The sequence below is a fragment of the Malania oleifera genome, chromosome 9 (genome assembly GCF_029873635.1).
Source record: "Malania oleifera isolate guangnan ecotype guangnan chromosome 9, ASM2987363v1, whole genome shotgun sequence".
NCBI lineage: Eukaryota > Viridiplantae > Streptophyta > Magnoliopsida > Santalales > Ximeniaceae > Malania > Malania oleifera.
The window spans coordinates 85,431,946-85,454,102 of NC_080425.1; the positions used below are offsets into that span (position 1 = coordinate 85,431,946).

The 22,157-nt window shown below is 35.7% G+C and overlaps 2 protein-coding genes across 2 annotated transcripts; one reads left to right on the plus strand and one right to left on the minus strand.

Moving 5' to 3' along the window:
* Nucleotides 1-4,883: 4,883 nt before the first annotated feature.
* On the plus strand, nucleotides 4,884-9,125 carry LOC131164479 (uncharacterized). The gene is made up of 2 exons (XM_058121692.1): nucleotides 4,884-6,426; nucleotides 8,689-9,125. The coding sequence occupies exon 1, from the start codon at nucleotides 5,346-5,348 to the stop codon at nucleotides 6,384-6,386; it is 1,041 nt and encodes a 346-aa protein (XP_057977675.1). The 5' UTR covers nucleotides 4,884-5,345; the 3' UTR covers nucleotides 6,387-6,426; nucleotides 8,689-9,125.
* Nucleotides 9,126-10,926: 1,801 nt separating this feature from the next.
* LOC131164480 (PHD finger protein ALFIN-LIKE 4-like) lies at nucleotides 10,927-21,947 on the minus strand. Its single transcript, XM_058121693.1, has 5 exons — nucleotides 21,664-21,947; nucleotides 21,491-21,523; nucleotides 16,987-17,215; nucleotides 12,433-12,568; nucleotides 10,927-11,534 (listed from the first exon to the last, which is right to left on the minus strand). Exons 1-5 carry the CDS (start codon nucleotides 21,758-21,760, stop codon nucleotides 11,268-11,270), a joined length of 762 nt encoding a protein of 253 aa, XP_057977676.1. The 5' UTR covers nucleotides 21,761-21,947; the 3' UTR covers nucleotides 10,927-11,267.
* Between the last annotated feature and the right edge of the window lie 210 nt (nucleotides 21,948-22,157).

Consider the following 22,157-nt stretch of genomic DNA (forward strand, 5'->3'; position numbering starts at 1 on the left):
ATGTGGTTGCACGTGTCTGAAACCAGAAACAGTACCGTGCTCTGATGTAAATATATCTGTCTATAATTTCCATAGGGATCTGATATCATGTAATACTGTATACATATATAAATATATAATCATCTTACTTCTTTTAACATAATTTCAAAAACAACCATAACACTATAATTCTGAGCTGTATTATCTAGGATATCCGATTAGAATATATAAATAATATCTGTCTATATCATCTATGATTTCTGTCTGTACTATCTGCAATATCTATATAAAATATTTGTATACTCTGTATATAATATCTGTAATCTCTAAATAATCTGTTGTAGCATCTTGATGTTGTAACTGCATAATCTGTTTAAATAAACTGTCTAAGTGTTATGGTTTAGAAATCATATTTTTCTAAGAAATACTGTAAGTCTCATTCATTTCTAATAATCTGAAACATCTAAATATTTATAATACTGTAAAATCTATACATATTGTACTGTAATAAACTCATGCCACGCATTTGAATAAACACAATCTCATGCTCAATTTCTGTATTCTACTATAAAAATAATATTCATAATTCTCTGGAAAAATAATCTGATCTACATGCTTGTAAATACACATTCATAATCTTCTGTATACATATTAAAAATTTCTAACATAATATATTTCCCTTACCTTAAATCTAAAAAACTTCTACTAAATTCTGGCCCTATACCCGAAGGGTTCTTAGCTCAACATCCTGAAAACAATATACCCCAGAACAAAATATCAGTATTTCTTTGTCTACTACGTTTCTTATAACTGTGGGGAAAGCAAATACTGAATAATATGTCTTACCCTGAGTTTGGGATGAATTTCAAACCAACTTTTCCCACGATCAGTTTCGGCAAACTTGCGGAGAACTTCGCCAAGAACATCGTGGTGGCTTCAGATCTTCAATCCGGAGAGAAATGGGGCCAGAATCAAAGAGAGAAGGGGAGGGAAATGTAGAGAGAGAGGAGGGTTTCTACGCTAAAGATTTTGATTAAAAATTCGAGTTTCAACTATTTATAGGGCCGGATTCGTCGACAAGAAACGTCACCTCGTCAACGAATCCTATAGAAAGTTCATCAACGAACTCACACCCTCGTTGATGAGTTTTAGTCTGCCTTAAACCCTCTCTCGATATTTTCTCGTCGATGAGACGGGTCTTTGTCGACAAGATCGTAAAGAACCCTCGTCTACGATTCCCCTGTGTTCATCAACGAGTCCTAGAAGAATTTCTTGGGTTATCACATAGGTGGATTTGTAATTTATAGTGACACATCGCAGAAGGGACTTGGTTGTGTTCTTATGCAGCAGGGGAAAGTTATTGCATATGCGTCTCGTCAATTGAAAGAATACAAAAAAAACTATCCTATGCGCGACTTGAAGTTGGCAGCAGTTGTGTTTACGTTGAAAATATGGCAACATTATTTTTATGGTGCAAGGTGCGAAATCTTTACTGACCATAAGAGTCTCAAGTACTTCTTCAACTAAAAGGAGTTGAATATGAGACAGCACATATGACTCGAGTTGATAAAGGATTACGATTGCACCATTAGCTATCACCCAAGAAAGGTGAACGTGGTAACGGATGCATTAAGCCCGAAATCTAGGGCTATGTCAGCCTCAGCAGTTATGGCTTCACACCAGATCATAATGGACTTGGAGAGGTTGGGTGTAAAATTGGTAGAAGGGAATCATCAGGCATTCATTTCTAGTATGGTGGTTCAAATAACTTTACGGGAGAGAATCAGAACAGCTCAGTTGAAAGATGTAAAGTTGATGGAAATTGTAGAGAAGACATAGGATGAGCAACACACAGACTTTAATGTTGCTGAGGATGGAGTTCTTAGATTTCACACTCGATTGTGTGTGCCAGACGATGCTGAGATTTGCTGGGTTATTTCCTTCCATGTGGAGGAAAGCCCAAAGTTCAGCCCTTTTAGTATGAAAACCTAAAGGAAGTTATAAAAAGAGATGGGAGAAGGGAGGAACCGTCACTTCTCACAAGAAAGAGAGAAAAACGTGATTTTTCTCACGCTGCCCAGATGTCATCAATACTTTAATCCCGCTTCTCCTGTGGTCCGATCGAACTAAAATTTGGAGGAAAGGTTCACGACTTAAGGAGTTACAATATGAACGGTGGAAATTGGATTTGGAGCTCAGGAGTTGAGATTTTTGCCTGTGAACAGTAACCATGAATTTGGTATATTCTCTCTAATTCTATTTGTATTTGTCAAGATTGTTGATATCTTGATGAGATATATTTGTAACCTATAATTGAGATAAGAGAAGACTTGGTGTACCCATTATTTGATTGATAGTGGAAGTTTCAACTGAATTAGGTCCCATGATTTTCTTCCTCACACTGGGAAGTTTTTCACGTAAAAAAATTACTTGTGTTCTTGTGGCTTGGTATAATTGATTATTTTTCTTATTATTTTTAGCGCGTATAGAAGTAGAGATATACTTGTTTGCATATAGAGAGAAAATTTATTCCACTGAGATTGTTTGTTGATATCTCTCTCAAAAAAAATTACTTACCGTATAACTCCATACACTATAGCTAAATTCACAATGGAGTAATAAGCGATTTACCATTTCCATATGAAAAAAGAATATTTCCAAACACAGGACAGGCACCTTTAAACATGCCTAGGATTCACGCAATCATGCATATTTTGTTCTACACAACATACTGTCAAGCACATGTTCTACACATTGGGATCTCCTAGATTAAGACACCTAGGAGTCATCGTCTTTTCAATTTTTCATGTAAGAACAAAATCATGGCCAACCAAACTATATGATAAGTTAAAATACACGTATACCAAGTTAAAATGCTAAAATGGCTAGACCAATAGAAGCCAAATCCCAAAGGTAACTATTACATCATTTATAGTGAACTATGCTGAAGGATGCATTTTGGAGATAACGTTGGCGTGTGTGGGCATACTCTTGCATGACGCTGTCTCTTTATATAGAGATACAAACATGCTTTTATTAAAGCAGACATATATTGTAAGACGCCTATTATGCATAAGTATCTATTAACTATTATGGAAAGAGATAGCTCTTAAATAATACCCATTAGAATAGGTACTTCAGATAAGTAAGAAGACACATTTATTTTAAAAGAGTATGTCTATTATGTATTTGAATAGATATTTTTCATAGAATAATGATAATTTTGTAAAAGTAAAAATATGAATAATTTTTATAATTTTTTAAAATTTCTCTAAAATTTTAGATAGTTTACGCACTACAATACAAAGAACAGTTTCCATATAGCAGAGCAAATAAGCCTTTTTATCTCAAGGCTATTGTGATTTTTATTATCTCGTCAATTAGTGTGTGGAAGTTATGCATTAAGTTTATCATGAATTTTGAGATTCCATATTAATCGTAACAAGCTGCATTCTTGTACTGCACGGCGAGAAGGGAAATACATAAAATAAAATAAAAAGAGATTTTAATCAAATGAAATGACTTTTGATCATAAGTTGATTCAAAATACAATTAGTAGCATTTTATAAGTATGAATGAAATATGAAACAGTTCATATATGATTTAAGATTAGATTTTTGACCAAAAAAACAAACAAACAAACAAATAAACAAAAGAACGTGGACTCTATTATGTGAATTGAAAATATTGTACTTTTTTTCTTTTAAAAAAATGGGAGAAATCGACTTTTAAAAGAAGAGACACATGGCAACTCAAAATGCGTCGATTTTTCTAATTAAAAAGGGGGGGGGGGGGAGAGGAATCATTTAAAAAAAAAAACACATGATAAGTAATTGAAATCCGAGATGCACCGACTTCACTTTTAACAACATTAGGCTTTTCTTTATTAAAAAAAAAAAAAGGATAAATGTTAAAAAGGAAGAGAACTTAGGAGAGGGGAAAAAAAAAAGGTAAAACAAAATACAAGAAGTCCCTTTTTGTCCCGAAGTCCACTAAACTCTTCTAACATAGCATATAGATATTTCAATTATAATGTAATTTCGAACTTATATTCATTTCGCAACATATATTTTATGAAATTATTTTTAAAAATAATATAATTTTTTAATTAAATATATTTGTACTTATTGATCATCGATTGAATGAGTTATCCAATGATTTAATACTTTTGTGTGATTGAACTTTGGATCAAGTTTAACAACATTAATAATACATTTTTCTTCTATAATAGTACTCTTAAATTCATTCATTCATTTTTAATACTAAAAATTTGTTTTTTATACACTCAATTTAGACTTGGCCTTTTCAAAAATAATTGTCATTAAGATAACTCAATCACACTTTGTTAAATAGTATGCCAATAAATAGCTTCACTTAATTAATTAAAAATTAAAACTAAATTTTCTCATAATCTCATTAAAGTATCGAATTCCAAACTCATTTACATTAATAAATAGAAAAGTAACACTAGCAAACGCGAGTATTTGACATGAAAATTAAATACGAAATCTAATTTTTGGAGCCACATATGACAAAATCATGAGCTTTAAAAATGTGGAAAAAAAAATTAAGTGTTAATTTGGATTTATTTCCATATATTTAATTTTATGTATTGTTTTAGCTTTTATCAACCAACTACATAACGAGTTTTATGGAGTCCCAAGTATTTCAAGCTGTAACCAATAATCTTTTGCCACATAAGCAAAAAGATTGGCTTCGGGAATCTGTCCGGCGTGGCAGGTAACCATTGGTTGGTGGAAAGGTATTGGAGTGGGGACGGGCACAGCGGATGTGGAGTAGAGGCCAATCTGCGGATAGGCATGATACGTCACCTACGTGTCGAAGCACTGTTCCGCCGCTCCGACAGCACAGTTCACAAAATCCATAACAGCTGACCGCCACGTGCCCTTCACCCCTTCCTTACAAACCCTAATTTTCTCTCCCCTTCTGCTTCCCTGCCCAGTACCCGTCTCCATTTTACTCCAACCAGCTCTGTCTCTGTCTCTCTCTCTCTCTCTCTCGGAAATCGAACTGTTGAGATGACGATGATGATGATTGCCCGGTAAGAGATTGAGAATCAATTGATAAATTTGGTGGTTTGCGTCGAGACATGTTAGATCCCTTTGCTGTGAGTCACGTTCGATCCAAAATCTGGCTTCGCAAAAGGAAAAAAAGCCCTAAATTTGTGATTGGCAGTCTGTAATTTTTAGTGAATTTCAGCTATTGTATTATAAGTTGACGGTTTCATCGTTGTACAGCTCGGATATTAGTGTTAGGGTTTTTTGCGTCTGTTGATTTTGTACAGCTGCGGGTGGTGGTAGTTGGGCTTCAATTTTGTGCAATTCGAATCTTTGAAAGTGGCGAAGATGAGTTTGGGTGCGGCCGAGGATGATTCGGCGCAAGAGATACATATGCCGGCGGACATCGATTGGCAAATGCTCGACAAATCGAAATTTTTCTTCCTCGGCGCAGCCCTCTTTTCTGGTGTATCTGCTACGCTTTATCCTGTTGTGGTGTTGAAAACACGCCAACAGATAACTCTGTCCCACGTTTCGTGTATCAAAATGGCGTTCTTGCTTGTGGGGCAAGAAGGTTTTCGCAGTCTGTATAGAGGGTTTGGAACATCCCTTATGGGGACTATCCCTGCTAGGGCGCTTTACATGACTGCACTTGAGGTAACAAAGAGTAATGTTGGGACCGCCACGATTAGATTAGGGTTTCCAGAAGCATCTGCAGCGGCAATTGCCAATGCTGCTGCAGGGCTAAGTGCTGCCATGGCAGCGCAGCTTGTTTGGACCCCAGTTGATGTTGTGAGCCAAAGACTTATGGTGCAGGGCAGTGAGAAATCAAAAATCCCAAATGCTTCAGCATGTAAATATTTAGGCGGAATTGATGCATTTAGGAAAATTCTCATCTCAGATGGCCTAAGGGGTTTGTATAGAGGGTTCGGGATTTCAATCTTAACCTATGCCCCTTCAAATGCAGTTTGGTGGGCATCTTACTCAGTTGCACAACGGCTTGTTTGGGGTGGAATTGGTTGCTATTTTCTGAAGAAAGATTATGGAAATAGTGAGAATGGGAGCACTGCACTGCGACCAGATTCGAAAATGATAATGGCTGTTCAGGGGGTCAGTGCAGCCATGGCAGGTGGTGTTTCAGCTTTAATTACAATGCCGCTTGATACAATAAAGACGAGATTACAAGTTTTGGATAGCGAGGAGAATGGTCGTCGTGGACCAACCATTGGACAAACTGTTAGAAACTTGGTGAGGGAAGGTGGTTGGATGGCTTGTTACAGAGGATTGGGCCCTCGATGGGCTTCAATGTCAATGTCTGCAACAACAATGATTACTACCTATGAGTTTCTGAAACGGTTATCTGCTAAGAATCAAGAGGTTTTGACATGATGAAAAGAAAGAAGAAAGCATGATGTCAGAAAGCATAAAGGTTTTTCTCTAACTTTGATCTCAATCCTTTTTTTTTTTTTCTCTTTTTGTTAGTGCTTTTATGTATTCCCCCAAACCCCACTCCTTTTTTTCCTCTTCTCCTGTAAGCATGCCAGCTCAATGTTAATTAATGTAAGCAATTGCAGTTTTCTTTATATATTATTTCCTAGTTGTAGACTCGTGCTATGCACAGGTTTTATATCTTTCATTTTCTATTTTAAATTATTGGAAGTGTCGCATTAGATAGACATGCTTAACTCAATGCTCAGCTATATTAGTAACGTTATTATTAGAATAATATTTAATGTGCATATTTGATGTATAGCCACTATAGTTGAAGGATACATTAAGGAATCAACACATTCGCTCCAAGGTAGGGATAGCACCAGCAAAAGAGGATAATAATGCTTATGATGATTTGGGCATCAGCCAAATAACATGCCCATGAGGAAGAGTGAACCATTAATATTGATGATAGTAGGGGGGGTGGAGTAATGGACCTAATAATAATTAGAATTAAGATAATTAGGAATGATTTAACCCCACTTCAATTTTTGAAGGATATTGCTTTGAGTTTTGCTATTATCACAAGAAATTGGACAAGTGATGTGGCATCCAATTATTTGTTAAAATTAGTTTACTTTTTTCACAACTCAATAAATTTTAACAAATATCTTGGATCTTGTAGAATGACAAAAAAGGATTTATATAGTCAATTCCAACTAGGGGGGTTTGGTTTACTTCTTGTTTTTGGTTGTTTAATACAAATGGTATTGTGTCTTGTATTTAAGTGTTTTAACCTTTCAGAGTCTCTCAAAAGTTTATTTTCTTATCACCTAGGCAGGTTGTTACACACACAAACACACAAAGAAAAGTGTTGCAGCCAAAAATTGAACGACCTTCACGATCCTTAATCACGACCACCTGAAAAAAGATAAATATGTAAGGACCCGGGGTGTACTCCGAGGGATCTCTCTAAAGCCTAACTTAGGGATTGGCTTAAGAGATTTTTTATGCAACACTATAGTAACTATGTACCGCATTATTAATATGTGGACTATGTGGCAGCCTCCACAATTAGTAGTGCTTACTCACACGTGCCAAATTCCAATGCCCAAGGAGTAGTGGTTAAGATTGCTATATTAAGAATTTTTTGCTTCATTCGATGCAGTAAGTTTACTGTAGACAAGGTTAATAATAGTGCTCCATACACACACACACACACATACATGTGGTACCTTTCAGCTGCTTATAAGCTACAAAATTCAGTAGAAGTTGTTTCCACACTTGGATTATCCATATGAAGTTCATGAACACCATCTGTTTTATTTTTTCCCTTTTTGGGTTATTATTTTCCAAATATTATTTGGGTCATTATCATGGGCTTCCATTAAAAATAATCAGAATGTTATAGTTTCCATCATTAATGTATATAAATAGGAATTTTCGCATATATTGGCATTTATTTTTTGTAGTGAAGGAGCATTGATGATGAAGAATATAGAGAAAAATTATAAAGAGAAGTTTTGGAATCTAAAGGCTTTAGGATAAGTAGAAATAAGACAGAATATATGAAACATAATTTCGGTAATTATAAGAGGAATATTGGAGATCAAAGTTAAACTTGATAATGAAGAAATAAATAACACTTGTAGATTTAGATACCTTGGAATCTATCATACAAATTGAAGGAGAAATTGAAAATGATGTAATGCATAGAGTTAAAGTAGGTTGGATAAAATGGAGAAATGTTTCAAGTGTGCTTTGTGATTGTAGAATACTCTTAAAATTAAAAAAGAAGTTTTATAGGACATTTATAAGATTAGCTATGTTATAAGGATTATAATGTTGGGCGACAAAGAAACAGAATAATATCTAAAAAGTAAAAGTTGTTGAGATGAGAATACTTAGATGGATGAGTGGTATAACATTGAAAGATAAATTAAAGAATGATCGTATTCGCAATAAGTTGGGTGTAGCTCCTATAGAAGATAAGATAAGGGAGGGACAACTCAATTGGTATGGACACTTACAACGTAGGCCACATAGTGCGCTAGTGAGGAAAAGTGAGTTAGTTATTGTGGGGGACAGTAGAAAGGGTAGGGGTAGACTTAAAATAATTTGAAAAAAAATAGTAAGGATTTAATATCCCTGAATCTGTCAAAAGAAATGGTTCATGATCGTATAAATTAGCAAAAAAGAATTCATATGGCTGACCCCACCTATTGGAACTTAAGGTTTGATTTTATTGTTGTTGTTGTAGTGAAGGAGCATTGAGATCTTGTATAGTTGCTAAAACATTTGAAGGGCAGTCTGGTGCACAAAGCTCTCACGTATGTGGGGTTCAAGGAAGGGGCAGACCACAATGGGTCTACAGTATGCAGCCTTACCTTACATTTTTGAAAGTCGCTATTTCCACGTCTTGAGCCTATGACATCTACTCTCTAAGTGTTAATAATAATGCTCTACACACGCGCGCGCATGGTATCTTTTAACCGTTCAGCTACACTTATAATCTACAATATCCATGGTTACGGAGGTAGTTTAACACTTGGTGGAAGTTTTTTCCACATATGTGGTCCGTATGAAGTTCATGAACATCATTTGTTTTTGTCTTTTTCTTATTTTTGGGTTGTTATTATTTCGGTCATTATCATGGACTTGCATTTTTGAAATGATCATAATTTTTATAGTTTCCATTATGGCAGTTTGTTTGCTGTATTAACCTCAGCTGTCTACAGAGGCTTCATTTATCTATTCCTCATGATGAATAGCAAACATGGGTGATAGAGTAGAAAGCTGCGGTAATTCCTTCCTTTTTCATTTTTAGGTACAAATAGGTTGGCTTAAGGAATGGGGACCTACCTACCCTTGGGATGGCTTTGGGGGTGATATTGCCATTTGGGATGTGTATTGCTGACTGACCCACCCTATCATGCCCATATCTAAAATCATCTAACTTGTATATTGTCTGTAGCATACACTCCACACTACCAAACAGATGAGTTGTTGGGGTATGATCATTACCTGCAGCGTCCCAAGAACTGCCCTCACATTGACAACCCCTCAAATATTATCCTTACATCCATTTAGTCATGGTGCGTATTCTTCTGTACTACTGATCTCTTCTAGTGTAGTTCTTATGAGGGAGTGCTTGGATTTCGAACTGTGGGATAGATTTTTTTTTTTTTTTTCTTTTTTTAAATAATCTAAACATCACCTCTGTGGGTCTCCTTGTGCAGAAGGTCTCTTGGGTGGGAAAGAAGAAAAGGTAGGGCTCAAAAATTACTAGTGAACGTGGGAAAAGAGGATTTGTTGGGAGGGTTGAAATGAAATAGGATTAAAAACTTGTTAATTTTTACGTGTTTTTATTTGTGGAGGGGTAGAAGAGGAATGAGAATGAAAAATTCATGCCCCTGCCTGCTTGCCTGCGAGATTTAAAAATTAATAATAAAATAAAATAAAATTCATATGTATATGAATGTAACCGTTTACCAACGGCTCTCCAATGTTTAGCACATCCATTTCATATTCGCACTACGCAGTTTGAAATGGCTGGCTGGCTGGCTTCTCCTCCGAGCTGTGGTTGTTGTCGTTTTGTCTGTCTTTCGTTTTAAAATAATAAAGATTTAAAACATGCATACAAGTTTTTTTAAATAAAATAAGATTGAAATAAATAATTAGTTTAGAAAATGATTTATATTTCGTTTTCTAAAAAAAATAATATTGAAGAGAAATAGAAATTATTATTTTGACAGCTAGCTATTCCTGTAGTAGAGCATTGAATCAGAATCGGAGATGGTTGCTGCTGGGAGGTGGCCAAATGCCTTGGCATTTTCATTTTCTTTCATTCTTTTTCTACTGTGTAGTTATTAATTTTAACATAATGTATGAAATGAGACCCTCCTATTTTTACCTGTTGACTTTTGTTTTTTTTCATTTTATTTACTCTTCATTCAAATTTCAACCTCATGTAACGCAATACAAATTTCTAAGAGAAAAAATATATATATATATATATATATACTTTTAAATCTCACTATAAAAACATCTGTTATTATATGTTGAATAAAATAACAATGACTACAAAAACAACATACATTTATATATTTATTATTTTCATTCAGCTCTGCAAATCAAACTCAAACATGGTCCTCAACTTACTCATTTTTAAAGCTGGCTGCTCTGATCCCTTCTCATTATAATTTTTCTTGGCTTTGCCTTCAACCAATATACAAAGTAGTTGAGATGCGCACAAGAAGATGACAAACAATATTCAAGGCAGTGTTTCAATCCATGCAGCTTAGTTAGACAAGCAAGCTATTGATCAGCGGACAATTAAAGGCAGCGTCTTATAGATTATAAGTTCTCATTTTTCACCCTAACAGCCAAAATAGATTCCTCCCACCTTTTTCTAATTGGTCGGGAATAGAACTTCATCAAAATCCTGTTTGCCTGGCAAGCTAAAAAACCCGTTAAATCCTCCACAAAGGCAAAATCCTCCTAGCAACGATGACTTATATTTCAAGGATTAAGGATGAGCTAAAAAATAGCTAAGGTCTTCTTAGTCTGCCATACAGTCTTGCCTCCACAAGTTTTAGGAGGAAACAGAACTACATCTTAATTTCCAATTGAACAGCTAGATATTTTCACCAAACTACAAATAAATAGTATCATACTTGAGTAAGAACCCCCTAAAACTGTGTACTCCATTCACATTTTGCACTAGATACAGCCGGGAGAAAAATAGAAAGAAGAAGATCAAACCTAACTGACCAAGCAATTAGCACTGTCCTCCGGTAGAAGAGTACAATGAAAGATGAATTGTGCCCAATGGCAATGTCAAGGTCGAGGTCTCTTGTTGCTGCAAGATGGACACTTGTACTGCTTGATATGCTCTGCTCTAGCTGGAGTGATCTTCACGCATTTCCCATGGAACCACTTTTCACATATGTCACAGCAGATCCAGAATTCATCTGATGCATAGTTCTCTCCACATGCGCCACACAAAGTCTCACCATGCTCATCTTCATCTTCCTCATCTACGCCCTCCTCTTCATCTTTTGGCTGCACCATCTTCGAATATTTTCCCTGCAACTCAGACCCCCTCTGCTTCCACCAGCCAGAGCAGCGACAGCAGCAATACACCAAATGATGAGGGCAAACAAGGTGAAAGTACAAGCAGATGGTAAACTCATCAAGGAAAAAAAAAAAGTCTTTCCAAACACCAAGGCAAAGTCACCTTTATACATGCCTAGGGTTCATGCATTCATGCATATTTTGTTGTATGCAACATACTGTCTAGCACATGTTCTATAAATTGAAATTTCCTAGATTAAAACACTTGGGAGTTGTCTTCTTTCCTTTTTACCCAGTAAGATTTATATGCCAAACCGTATGATAGATTAAAATACAAGTATGCTAAGTTAAAATGCAAGGTACATGGGACTCACTGGAGTTTTTTATCATTATTTTTTGTTCACAGAGCTCTGTTGCTACTTATAAGTTTATCTTTCCTCCTCTTATTAAGGGTCCGTTTGGATCAAAGATTTTACTTGGAAAGAGGAAAGGCAAGGAAAAAATTCATTTTTCCTTGCATATATTATCAAAAATGGAAGTTTGTTTTAGTATGATTAAAAATTAAGAAAAACCAAATATTAATGATGTGTAAAATCAAATTTGTGTATGGATTTGGTATATATATATTTTTCTCACTTTTCTCAATAACCAAACATGAAAATATGAATTCCTCGACATTTTTCTTTCCTTTTCCCAATATTTTCTGAGTTCCAAATGGAGCCTAAAGGTTTCCACAAATAAGAGGGGGCAGGTGGAGTGATCTACTGAGTTTTAGTTGTTCTTCACAGCCAAAGAAAAAATTTTGAAGTAAAATTAATTCAGTTAATCTAAAAAAAGTGGCTAGACCAATACAAGCTGATCCCCAAAAAACTATTACTGATCATCTCTAGTGAACTGAAAAAAGTATGCTCAAGGAGGCATCCTTTACCCCTTTAGTGTTCGACTTGGATTTGTTGCTACTATGATTTGAAACTGCCGTCTTCTCCTTTACTTGTTTCTTTGCAGTGCCAGTGACAACTTCAAATATTGTTGGAAGTTCATTTATCATATTAAAAAGCCGCTTCCTACGCCATCAAAGATAGGACATCAAAATAAAGCAACAAGATTCGCTACATAATGTCAGAAATTCATAGAATTTAAAGATGAATTCAGATTGCGAGCAGACAATCTCTTGTAAATCATTTTCAATGATATAGCCAATTTCTACTCTATAAACACAGTTAACTACAGCTGGATTTGTACCTCCTGTACGTGATCTTGTCTACACCAGAAAAGTCTTAAGCAGCTGAAGGCATGTTTTGAAAACATTATGGTAATGCAATCTTGTCTACATGACATGTATTTTATATGGCTAAGGGTGCATAACATTTTCGTCAAAATGCAAACTAGGACTTGAAATGCAAAACTCACAAGCACATATACAACACTTTTGTGAGGAATAAAGTTGTGTGCTGAAGCATAAATGGAGGTGCATGCACTGACAAGACACCTCAGCATTAGGCTTATACCAAAGCAATTGCAACCCAAATCATCTCTATTTAATTGATGAGCCCTTATGCATTAGGGACTAGGGCTCAATTACGAAATCAAATCACACGAATCAGATGAATTTCTTCTCGCTTTTTTTTTGTTTGGCCGGGGGGGGGGGGGGGGGGGGGGAAAACAACTGCAGAGACCAAAACAGACAGGGATCAAATAAAAATAAATACTCCCGTCCCCTAAAACCCAAAAAAAAAAAAAAACAAACAAACAATAACAATAATAATAATAATAATAAAAACACCACCACCACCAAAGAACAGGAAAAGCAAAGTATAAATCAACTTGGGTAATCATTTTACTTTGCAGATCAATAATAATAATAATAACACCACCACCAAAGAACAGAAAAAGTAATGTATAAATCCACTTGGGTAATCCTTTGCTTTGCAGATCTAAAGAATTGAACACTACACCCACCCGCGCCACACTGCCGGAGAAGTAAACTTTACTGGCATTCACAACCAAATACTAGAACCGAACCCCCAAGTAATAGCAAGAGACAAAGATTATAATACTTTTTTATTATAATAGTTTTGTAAGTTGAACTACTATTAAATGTACAAAAACAAATAAATTCTTGCAGAAAGCAAACCAAAATCCAATAACTTATAAATTTCAGTAAACTCCTCACCTCAGAACCAATGAAAGGCATAATCCAGTTAGCAGGCACAAGCAGGATGATGTATGTGAAGCACAGTTAAGTGACTATACTATAGTACCACATATAGGCGCCGGTGATCACTGCTGGACTCAAGTTCATTCTGATGAACTACCACAAATTACTTAAATCAATGGTGACCAAAGATGAGATGCCAGCTTACCAGGTAATCCCAATCTAGCACAAGACCGACATTGGAACTTCTCCAAAATAAAATAAAAAAACGTTACCTATCATCCACAATGGATCAATTTGCTATGGAAGTTGGGAAAATATTATAAAACAAATCAAAGCTTAGCACAAGGACCAACAAAACTAAATGGTAAGATTCTGAAACAGAAAATGCACAGGCAGATACAAGTATTTTGAGTTTCATTGCCAGTTCTTGAGTTATAAATTTCAGGATTTTTCATGGTTTCAGGCCCATGACGGTTGGGCTGGTGCATGCAAAGCCTTTGCTTTATAGTCTTACATAGTTCAAAAAAGTCAAATATGCTTTGAAGGCTTAGGTGTTACGGCTCTGTGTAAGCCAATAACACCAAGAAACTTTTCAAGGCTTTTGCCTGCCAGGTCGGACAAGTGAACAACCACAAACCCATTTGTTCTGACAATTCCCACGCCTCTGGTTCCTTATTAGGTTCCCCCACACAAGCACCAGGGGCAGGCAAAATACCAATCTTAGTCTCAGCTCATCTGCTTGTCTTTCATTGCCTACTCTTCATCATTTCAACAATAGAAACATCCTCTAGCTCCAGCAAAGATGGAGGCAGATTAGAAATATCACCCAATAAATCGGAAAACTCTGATACATATCCAAGTTGATCACATACCTCATCTAAAACTAATCCTCAATCACATGCAAAATCACTATCTGGCACACTTTCATCATCCGAGCAACTCCCAATTTTCTTGGTTTTTCCTCATTTCTTTTCAACAACTTACCAGCATGTTTAAATCATTAGGCCTCTTAACAAGAGAATTCCCTTTTTACCCATGTGCAGTGCAGCAAGCATAAATATTTGATGTTGCTTTCTCCTCTATTTTTTCACTGCCTCATCTGACATCACCTTTACATTATTAGAGCACTAACTATCTCAAGTACAAACCTGATCAACAACACATTGGCCCCCATCAGTCTAAATTTTAGAAGCTTTTATACCAAAAGGACAGTCTTCAGCCACATCCTTTGCTTGTCCCATTTGTCTGTTTGATTTGAATCCATTGGGCTCCACTTTGCCTTGACCCCCAAATTTCATCCCACTCCTTACTCAGCATACTAGAACCACAAGCTCTTCATCAAATCACAAGGTGGATCTTTAGGTCAATAACTTAATCCTACTTTCCAGTCAGCATTCCCCAGCTTGAAAAAACAAAACATGATTAAGATACTCAATTTTGACTCCAGACATGACAGCTGTAAGACTTAAATAGCCCACGTAGAGCAGATATCAGATGTCAATTATCTAAGCTTTTACACTTCAGATGTCAATTATTGAAATACTGAGCCATTCAATCTATATAAATATTACGCACAAACACAAGCATGTGCATGCTTTCTCTAGTTGACTCCTGTTGGCATGCCTGTATTGTGCAGTCATGACTGCACCACTGAATTAAAAATAAACAACAGTTAGTAAAACTGTAAATTAAAAATCCAAGAAATTGTTTCCAAGAGATCTCATCTCTATTCTCCCTTTGCATCTCTATTAGGCTCAGGCAGTTTCCAATGATGGTGGACAGAAATCTAGAAATAGGATGGATCAATTCAACCCTCTCTGCAGGCTAATTTAAAAGAGTAGCGTCAAGGGTCCTAACCCAAATTCATTAATTAGTTAAAGATATTTTAGGTGGGTTTAATCAGCCAGTCTTCGAGGTTTTTGCTAGTAAGGATTTTCTTCATCTTAGTTATCCTACAAATTAGTATGGTGTATCAGGATTGTTTCAATTAGATTATTTTGGATTTGAATTGAACTAACGTGTATTTTCTGGCTGTACCTTAATGTTATGCAAGTAAGATTAGAGAACCACATGCAATATAACTAATAACATGAGTGAATTAATGAAAAGATTAACATCAACCTTTCGAGTGTGTGCATGTGTGTGACCCTCTAATCCACTTTCTTGGATTTTTCAATAGAAGAGCCTGAAATCAAGACTCCCATGTTTGACACTAACCCTCATTTAACCCTTTTAGACAGCGATCATGAAGAAGTAGAATGTTCCTATATACTGCAAGTCATGTACCATCAGGTTCTTATGTTGTGCACAAAGAAAAACATTGAAAGTTCTTATTTAGCGCCAACAGCTCTTATAGCAGTTGATAACATTTCTATGCAGCCAAAGAAGTAAGACCAATTTGCAAATTAATTTTCACATTTCCAAAACTGTCCACTGTGGTAATGCAAAATTTTTCGTGAACCACTAGCAAACCACCTTTACAGCATATAGAGAACAGAATAATGAAAAGAGAGTTGCCCCAAGCTAACAATCAAATTACAACACCCAAACTAACTTCATAAGCCAAAACAACTTTTAAGCAAGAATGACAAAGTAATTTCCCTACTACCGTGGCAGCAAAGCTCAACCAGTTGGTACATTCTCTAGGACGTAAATGCACCATATAAAGCTCAATTTGGAATTGTTCATACTTCATACAACAATATGTGCAGGGGCCACCATGTAAAGTGAAGTTCAGGAATATGGTCAGCACTATCAAGCAATTTCATAGAATTTAAATAGCTTAGAACTCAGGCTCAGGCTACCAAAAAGGCTTGATTTCCAACAGAATTATCTATCAAACCAATCAAGTATTGGGTCGACTGGTCAAATATTGATGAGGCTTGCATCTCTGAGTTGGCCAAATTTTCCTCACATCAATAAAAAAAAAGTCAAAAATCAAAAATATCACCTAAATTTTATATAAAAAAACAAAAACCAAATCCATCAACCCAATAAAGGACACCACAGTTGGTATGGAATTATTCCCTCACAAATAAGCCACTACCCAACCATTGAATCCCAGTTTGCACATCATAAAACATTGAGAAAGATAATTTATAGAAAAAGAAATAACAGTGCATTTCAAATAAATAAGTTACTGGGAAATTATGAAAATAATCTACAATAACCACGTCAAGCAATTTTACAGGAAAAATAAACAAATTAAAACAGTGAGCAAAGGGGACTAATTCCGATTTCCTTTTCCTTGAACTTATCAAAGTAAAACTTTGACGGTAAATAAATACACCAAAAAGAAAATTATCTACCAGCATCCTTGTGTACCTGTCAGCTTTATCGAATCCAAATCTGGCACCAAAATAGAAGGCAACAGCCAGCAACCATGCATCACTATGGACGGCAACTAGAGATAACCAGTCTTTTTCTTGCATTCCATCTCTTGCAAAGTTTATACCCAATGCAGGCTCTGGGAGCTCTGGAGGCACTTCCTCTGCTGGTAAATTGACTTCCCATTGCTCGCTAGGAAATCCATACAAGCACAGATTCTCCTTCTCTGTAAAGGAAAAAATTCAGTCAAACCGTTTGAAACAGATTTTTTTTTTTTTTTTCCTTTCCTGTGTCCTTCAATTTCAATAAAAGATCCAGATGCAAAAAATTTTTTAAATAAAACAGATGAGTTCAAACCATGTATAGACTATATGAAGCTTAAAGTTACAACACTGATTTATTGTTTATTTGCATAGCAAATATGGTCTTTGATTAAATAATAATAATATAAAAACATAAGATTGCATAACTAGTGACCAAAACCAGAATAACAAACAAATGATTACAATATAAATATACAAAATAAAAACAAAACAGCAAGGGCAAATTTGCCCGCTTCAAGCATGAAAGTAGTATCACAATAAAGAGTTTTCCTTTTCACCATACTCATTTGAAGTTTTTATTTTGGTTTGACAACAAAACATGGTTATCAAAATCATGATCCGGATCATAGGGTTGTATGATCAAATAATCCAGATGCCCAATACCCAGATTATAAGCGGATTCAAGATCATGTAGGATCACCATTAGGATCGCAGGATATCGATCCCACTTGGGATCCTACTCATCTTACTTTAAGAACAGGATCAGGTTTTTTCTGTTTATGGGCTTTGAAGTTGCAGAGTGCTCTGGACAGCAGGATTCTTCCTTCTTGAACTTGCAAAGCTTCAACAACCCGAGTTTGAAGTGCTTCAACAGAGAGCTCTTGAAGAGGTTCAACAGAACTTCAAAGGACAGCAAGGTATATATGATAATTCTCCCATTTTTGATCGACAGCAGGATATATTTTTCACTATCTAATCTCTAATTTTCGACAAAGCAGAAAGTCAGAGATCTTTCTCTTTTTCTTCAATAGAAAACAATATAAATTTTTTTTTTTTCCCCCTCGAAATGATGAGCAGACTCGGCCACTCAGCACTCAGCAAAGAGCTTTCCTTTCCTTTCCTTCTTTTCAGTTCAAAGTTCAATTGGCAAAATGATTTTATTGATCCTTCCTTCAACAAAAAGCTCCTTTTCGTCTTCTTCTTTCTTCCTTTTCTTCTCATTCCTACTTCTTCTTATGATCTGAATTCTACAACTGATGACTCTAGGGCAGAGAAGCTTACTAGCTTACAGCAGGTCATTGGATTTACCTTAGCCATTTCTTCCTTTTCCCTCGTTCTTTTGCATTTTTCATCACAATTATTGCATAAACCTGTCATAACAGTCCTTTACCCCTCTACAAAGCACTTTGTATTTCATATTTCAGATTACCCAAATTTTTAATCAAAATCGTTGGGCTCTGCCAATTGAGCTAATTCCTAAAATGTGTTTTAACTTCTTAAACTTAGCAGCAAATTTTTAGGCATATTATGTTGAGGACTGTCATACAACTCCACATACATAATTTTTTTAATCTTTAGTTTACATTGTAAGTAGAATCTTGACCCAATCTTGTGCACCCCCTTAACAATCCTACATAGGATCTTGATAATGACAACCTTGACTTCACTTTATTTCCTTTTACTTCACTTTCTTTTCTTCTTTTTAAAATTTATGGCGGATTACAATATAACCTAAAAAAAGACACCCACGAGGGAAGCACAAATTCAGCAGATATCATTTTCCTTAATAAACAAATTCCCGTGAAATATACTAACACAACCAACAGGAGCCAATTTTTTCACATATAGAATTCTAATAAAAGTATATTACATACAATGCAACAATTGTGGCATCTGCAAGCGCCAACACTCAACATTTACTACAAAAAAGACCCCCATAAGAGATTGAAGCTTCCGTAAGAAGCATGCAAAAATTAACAAATCAAAACAGTATTATTATGATGTCTCTGCACCAAATAAAAAAAATTGAATGCTTGGAAGGAGAGATATAATGCAACGAAGCTAAAAATTACATCCAGAATCTGCTAGCACTAGATCGACATGATAAAGCTTCTATGGCGTACTTGAGTGTGTACTTGAGTATTGGTCAAACAGAAGTCAGTCCATGCAAGCAATGCAACACAAATGTAATCTGATGCTATACAAATTACAATGCTGCAGATGCTAAATCAGCAAATAAATAAGCTAAAAAATATAACACATAATCACACAGAAACCTATGTCTGCTTTAGTTAAGTATTAATTATGACATCTAAACAAGTTTCTGCGTAATGAAAGGACAAAATGACAACCTAGTAAAGTAATTGTACTTTCAATGACAGTCAAATATGCTAAGGTGCAATATCTTAACAACCCACCCACCCAAGCACCGGAAACCCCACCCCCGCTCCCCCAAAAAATAGAAAATAAAAAAACCAAAGGAAAGAAAGAGGGAGATTACCAAACTATAAAAATTTTGCTGCCAATGTACAAGTTAACAAATGTTTTTTTTTTTTTTTTTTTAAATAAAAAACCATTGTCCAGCATATTTCCAACTAGTTTTAATGATATGGAAAAATCTGATACATCCATTATTCATATACATAAAGAGTGAACCAAAAGGACAACAAAAGGTTCAAAAATAACATCAATCATACTTTCCCTCCAATCATTATGATACAGCTTTCATATCACTTCTTTCAAAGAAAGAGGAATGAAATTCACAAAAGTTCAAAGAGTAGATTCGTTAAAATATCAAAGCATGTGCATTTCTGAGTAAATCAAGAGTGCCGCTTTCGTTGCATAAGGGCAGGTTTCCAATTGCCACCAAGGAGAATAGGAGATGGCACAAGCAGCTAAAGACATCTGCAACAATAACAAATTATCTTTTTTATAGAAAAAATAAATAAATTTATTGAGAAAGAAAAAGAAGTGGAATAGCCAGACAAGAAGGCCTCCAAAAAAAGGGAGAAAAAGAGTTAATGAAACTGCCCTCCAATCCTTTTGCATATCATACAAAGAGACACCCAAGAATACCCCTGAAGCTAAAGTGTAAAGACAAAGTACAAACTGTATAAAAATGAAAAGTAATCCAAGTATGTAAAAGCAAATGCACTTCCCTTTCTTCTAATAATAGTGACTACCCATGTCTAATAAATAATACTGCACATGAACTTCACCTCACCGTAGCACATTGGAAGATTAGAATGACGAATTATAAAAATTAAAGTACGTCCCCATGTCCTACAATTTGAGGTCGCGTGTACACCAATATGCACACACACGCAAAGAGGGACACGCAGGGGATGCACAGTGGCACCTGATAAAGCACACAAGGCCGATGTTTGTAGCAAATTAGATGGTCTTCAGTTTCTCAAAAAAATCCCCTTTTCAAAGCTAATGACTTGACAGAGAGTTCACATCACATGTACAAAAACCTCAAATGCTTATATCATCTTATTCTTCTAAAAAAATTCATAAGCCTCAATCCAATATGAATTGGTCCACGCAATCCTACCATGCATAACATACAAGTAAATTTGCGAGTCAATTTTGGATTAGATCAACCTCAAGGGCCAAAGAAACTAATATGACTATTTAAACCACCGTATTTAAGTCATGTAGATATAATAAGAATCCAGGCACTGATATAGAACGAAACTAAATGATAATAACAAAAAACAATAATAATCCAAGGATAACACAAATTCAGATGGGCATAAATCGAAATATGACACTAAAACAATTCAGTAAAATGGCAACTAACCCTCAGTTCCCACGTCGCTAAAAGTTCAGCACCCATTTCCCACATAGAAATTCCCATCAAATAGACACGTGACCTTTGCATCTATTTTGTGCAAAACTAATTCATCTAATAGGAGAAAAAAACAGAACAATAGAGACCTTTGTATATCCTGTTTCATTGAATACACCTAGAATCTTGCTGCAAGAAACAGCTCCAAAGTCCAAACAAAACCATAATCATGGTCATTGGCCATAAGTGACAATGCAGCAGAACACCATAAAATTTATAATATTAAAAAAAAAAAAAAGGTTAGAACGCTAGTACTAAGGTAAACTTCAACAGCATTGCGAAGGGGATTCACCAGTTTTCAGGAGCGGGGGAAAAAAATTCCAACTTTAGAAAGGCAATAAAGGCTCTCAAGAAAATGTTAACCCAACAACGTGTATATGAAAATGAAGAAAAATACGAAGAAGAAAATATCATGACAATATCGCCGCTTCACAACAGAAATTCCGCCGCACTACCGTAATCAGCCAAACCAAAAAATGCGCGACCGCAAAATGTATGAATAGCACTTTAGTTATTTTTTAAAAACAACTTGCACATGGGTCTAAAGCATTCAAAAAGTTGACATATAGGATTGTTCGAAGAGAAGGAGAGAAGAAACCCTAACCAGGGTCACACTGCTGATAAAATTCCTCCACATCTGCAACAGAAAAACCAAAAGAACACGCAAAGACATTCAGAAAACAGGAAAAGTTTTAAAGAGCTAAAAGAAACCTAAATTCCAACCAGAAAACACGGCGATTTTCATAGAAACGAAACGCAGAACACGAAATGAAGGACCTGTGGTGAGAGCTTTGATCATGCCGGCCCGTCGGCCTTTGAAATCCCTAAAAACTTCTTCGACCGTGCGAGGATTGTACTGTCCTCCTCCGTCCATGGCTCTGCGAAGAAAGCTTGCGAAAGGAGTGAATACGACGGAGTATTTTTGACGGAGAGAGTGAGAGTGGAAAATGCAGAGGAAAGGACACAGAGGGAATTTTAATTAATTTTGAGGGATATTTTTTGGGATTTTGGGAAAAAATGCACGTACTTTCAGAGAGAGAATGGACGGGTTAATTGAATTTGAGAGCGCCAACGAGTCCGATAACAATTTTGAGAAGCGGGAGTGACTAACGAGAGCCGGTGGCGCAGGTTAATGAAGATTGTCTGCGATCGGCACGCGCAAGAAACTTTGCAGTTGGACACCTGGATAGACAAGAGTGCAGCATTCAGCTGACTTGAAGCGTTAGATGAAATATTATTTTTTTCTTATTTTTTATTAATCTAAATTTTTC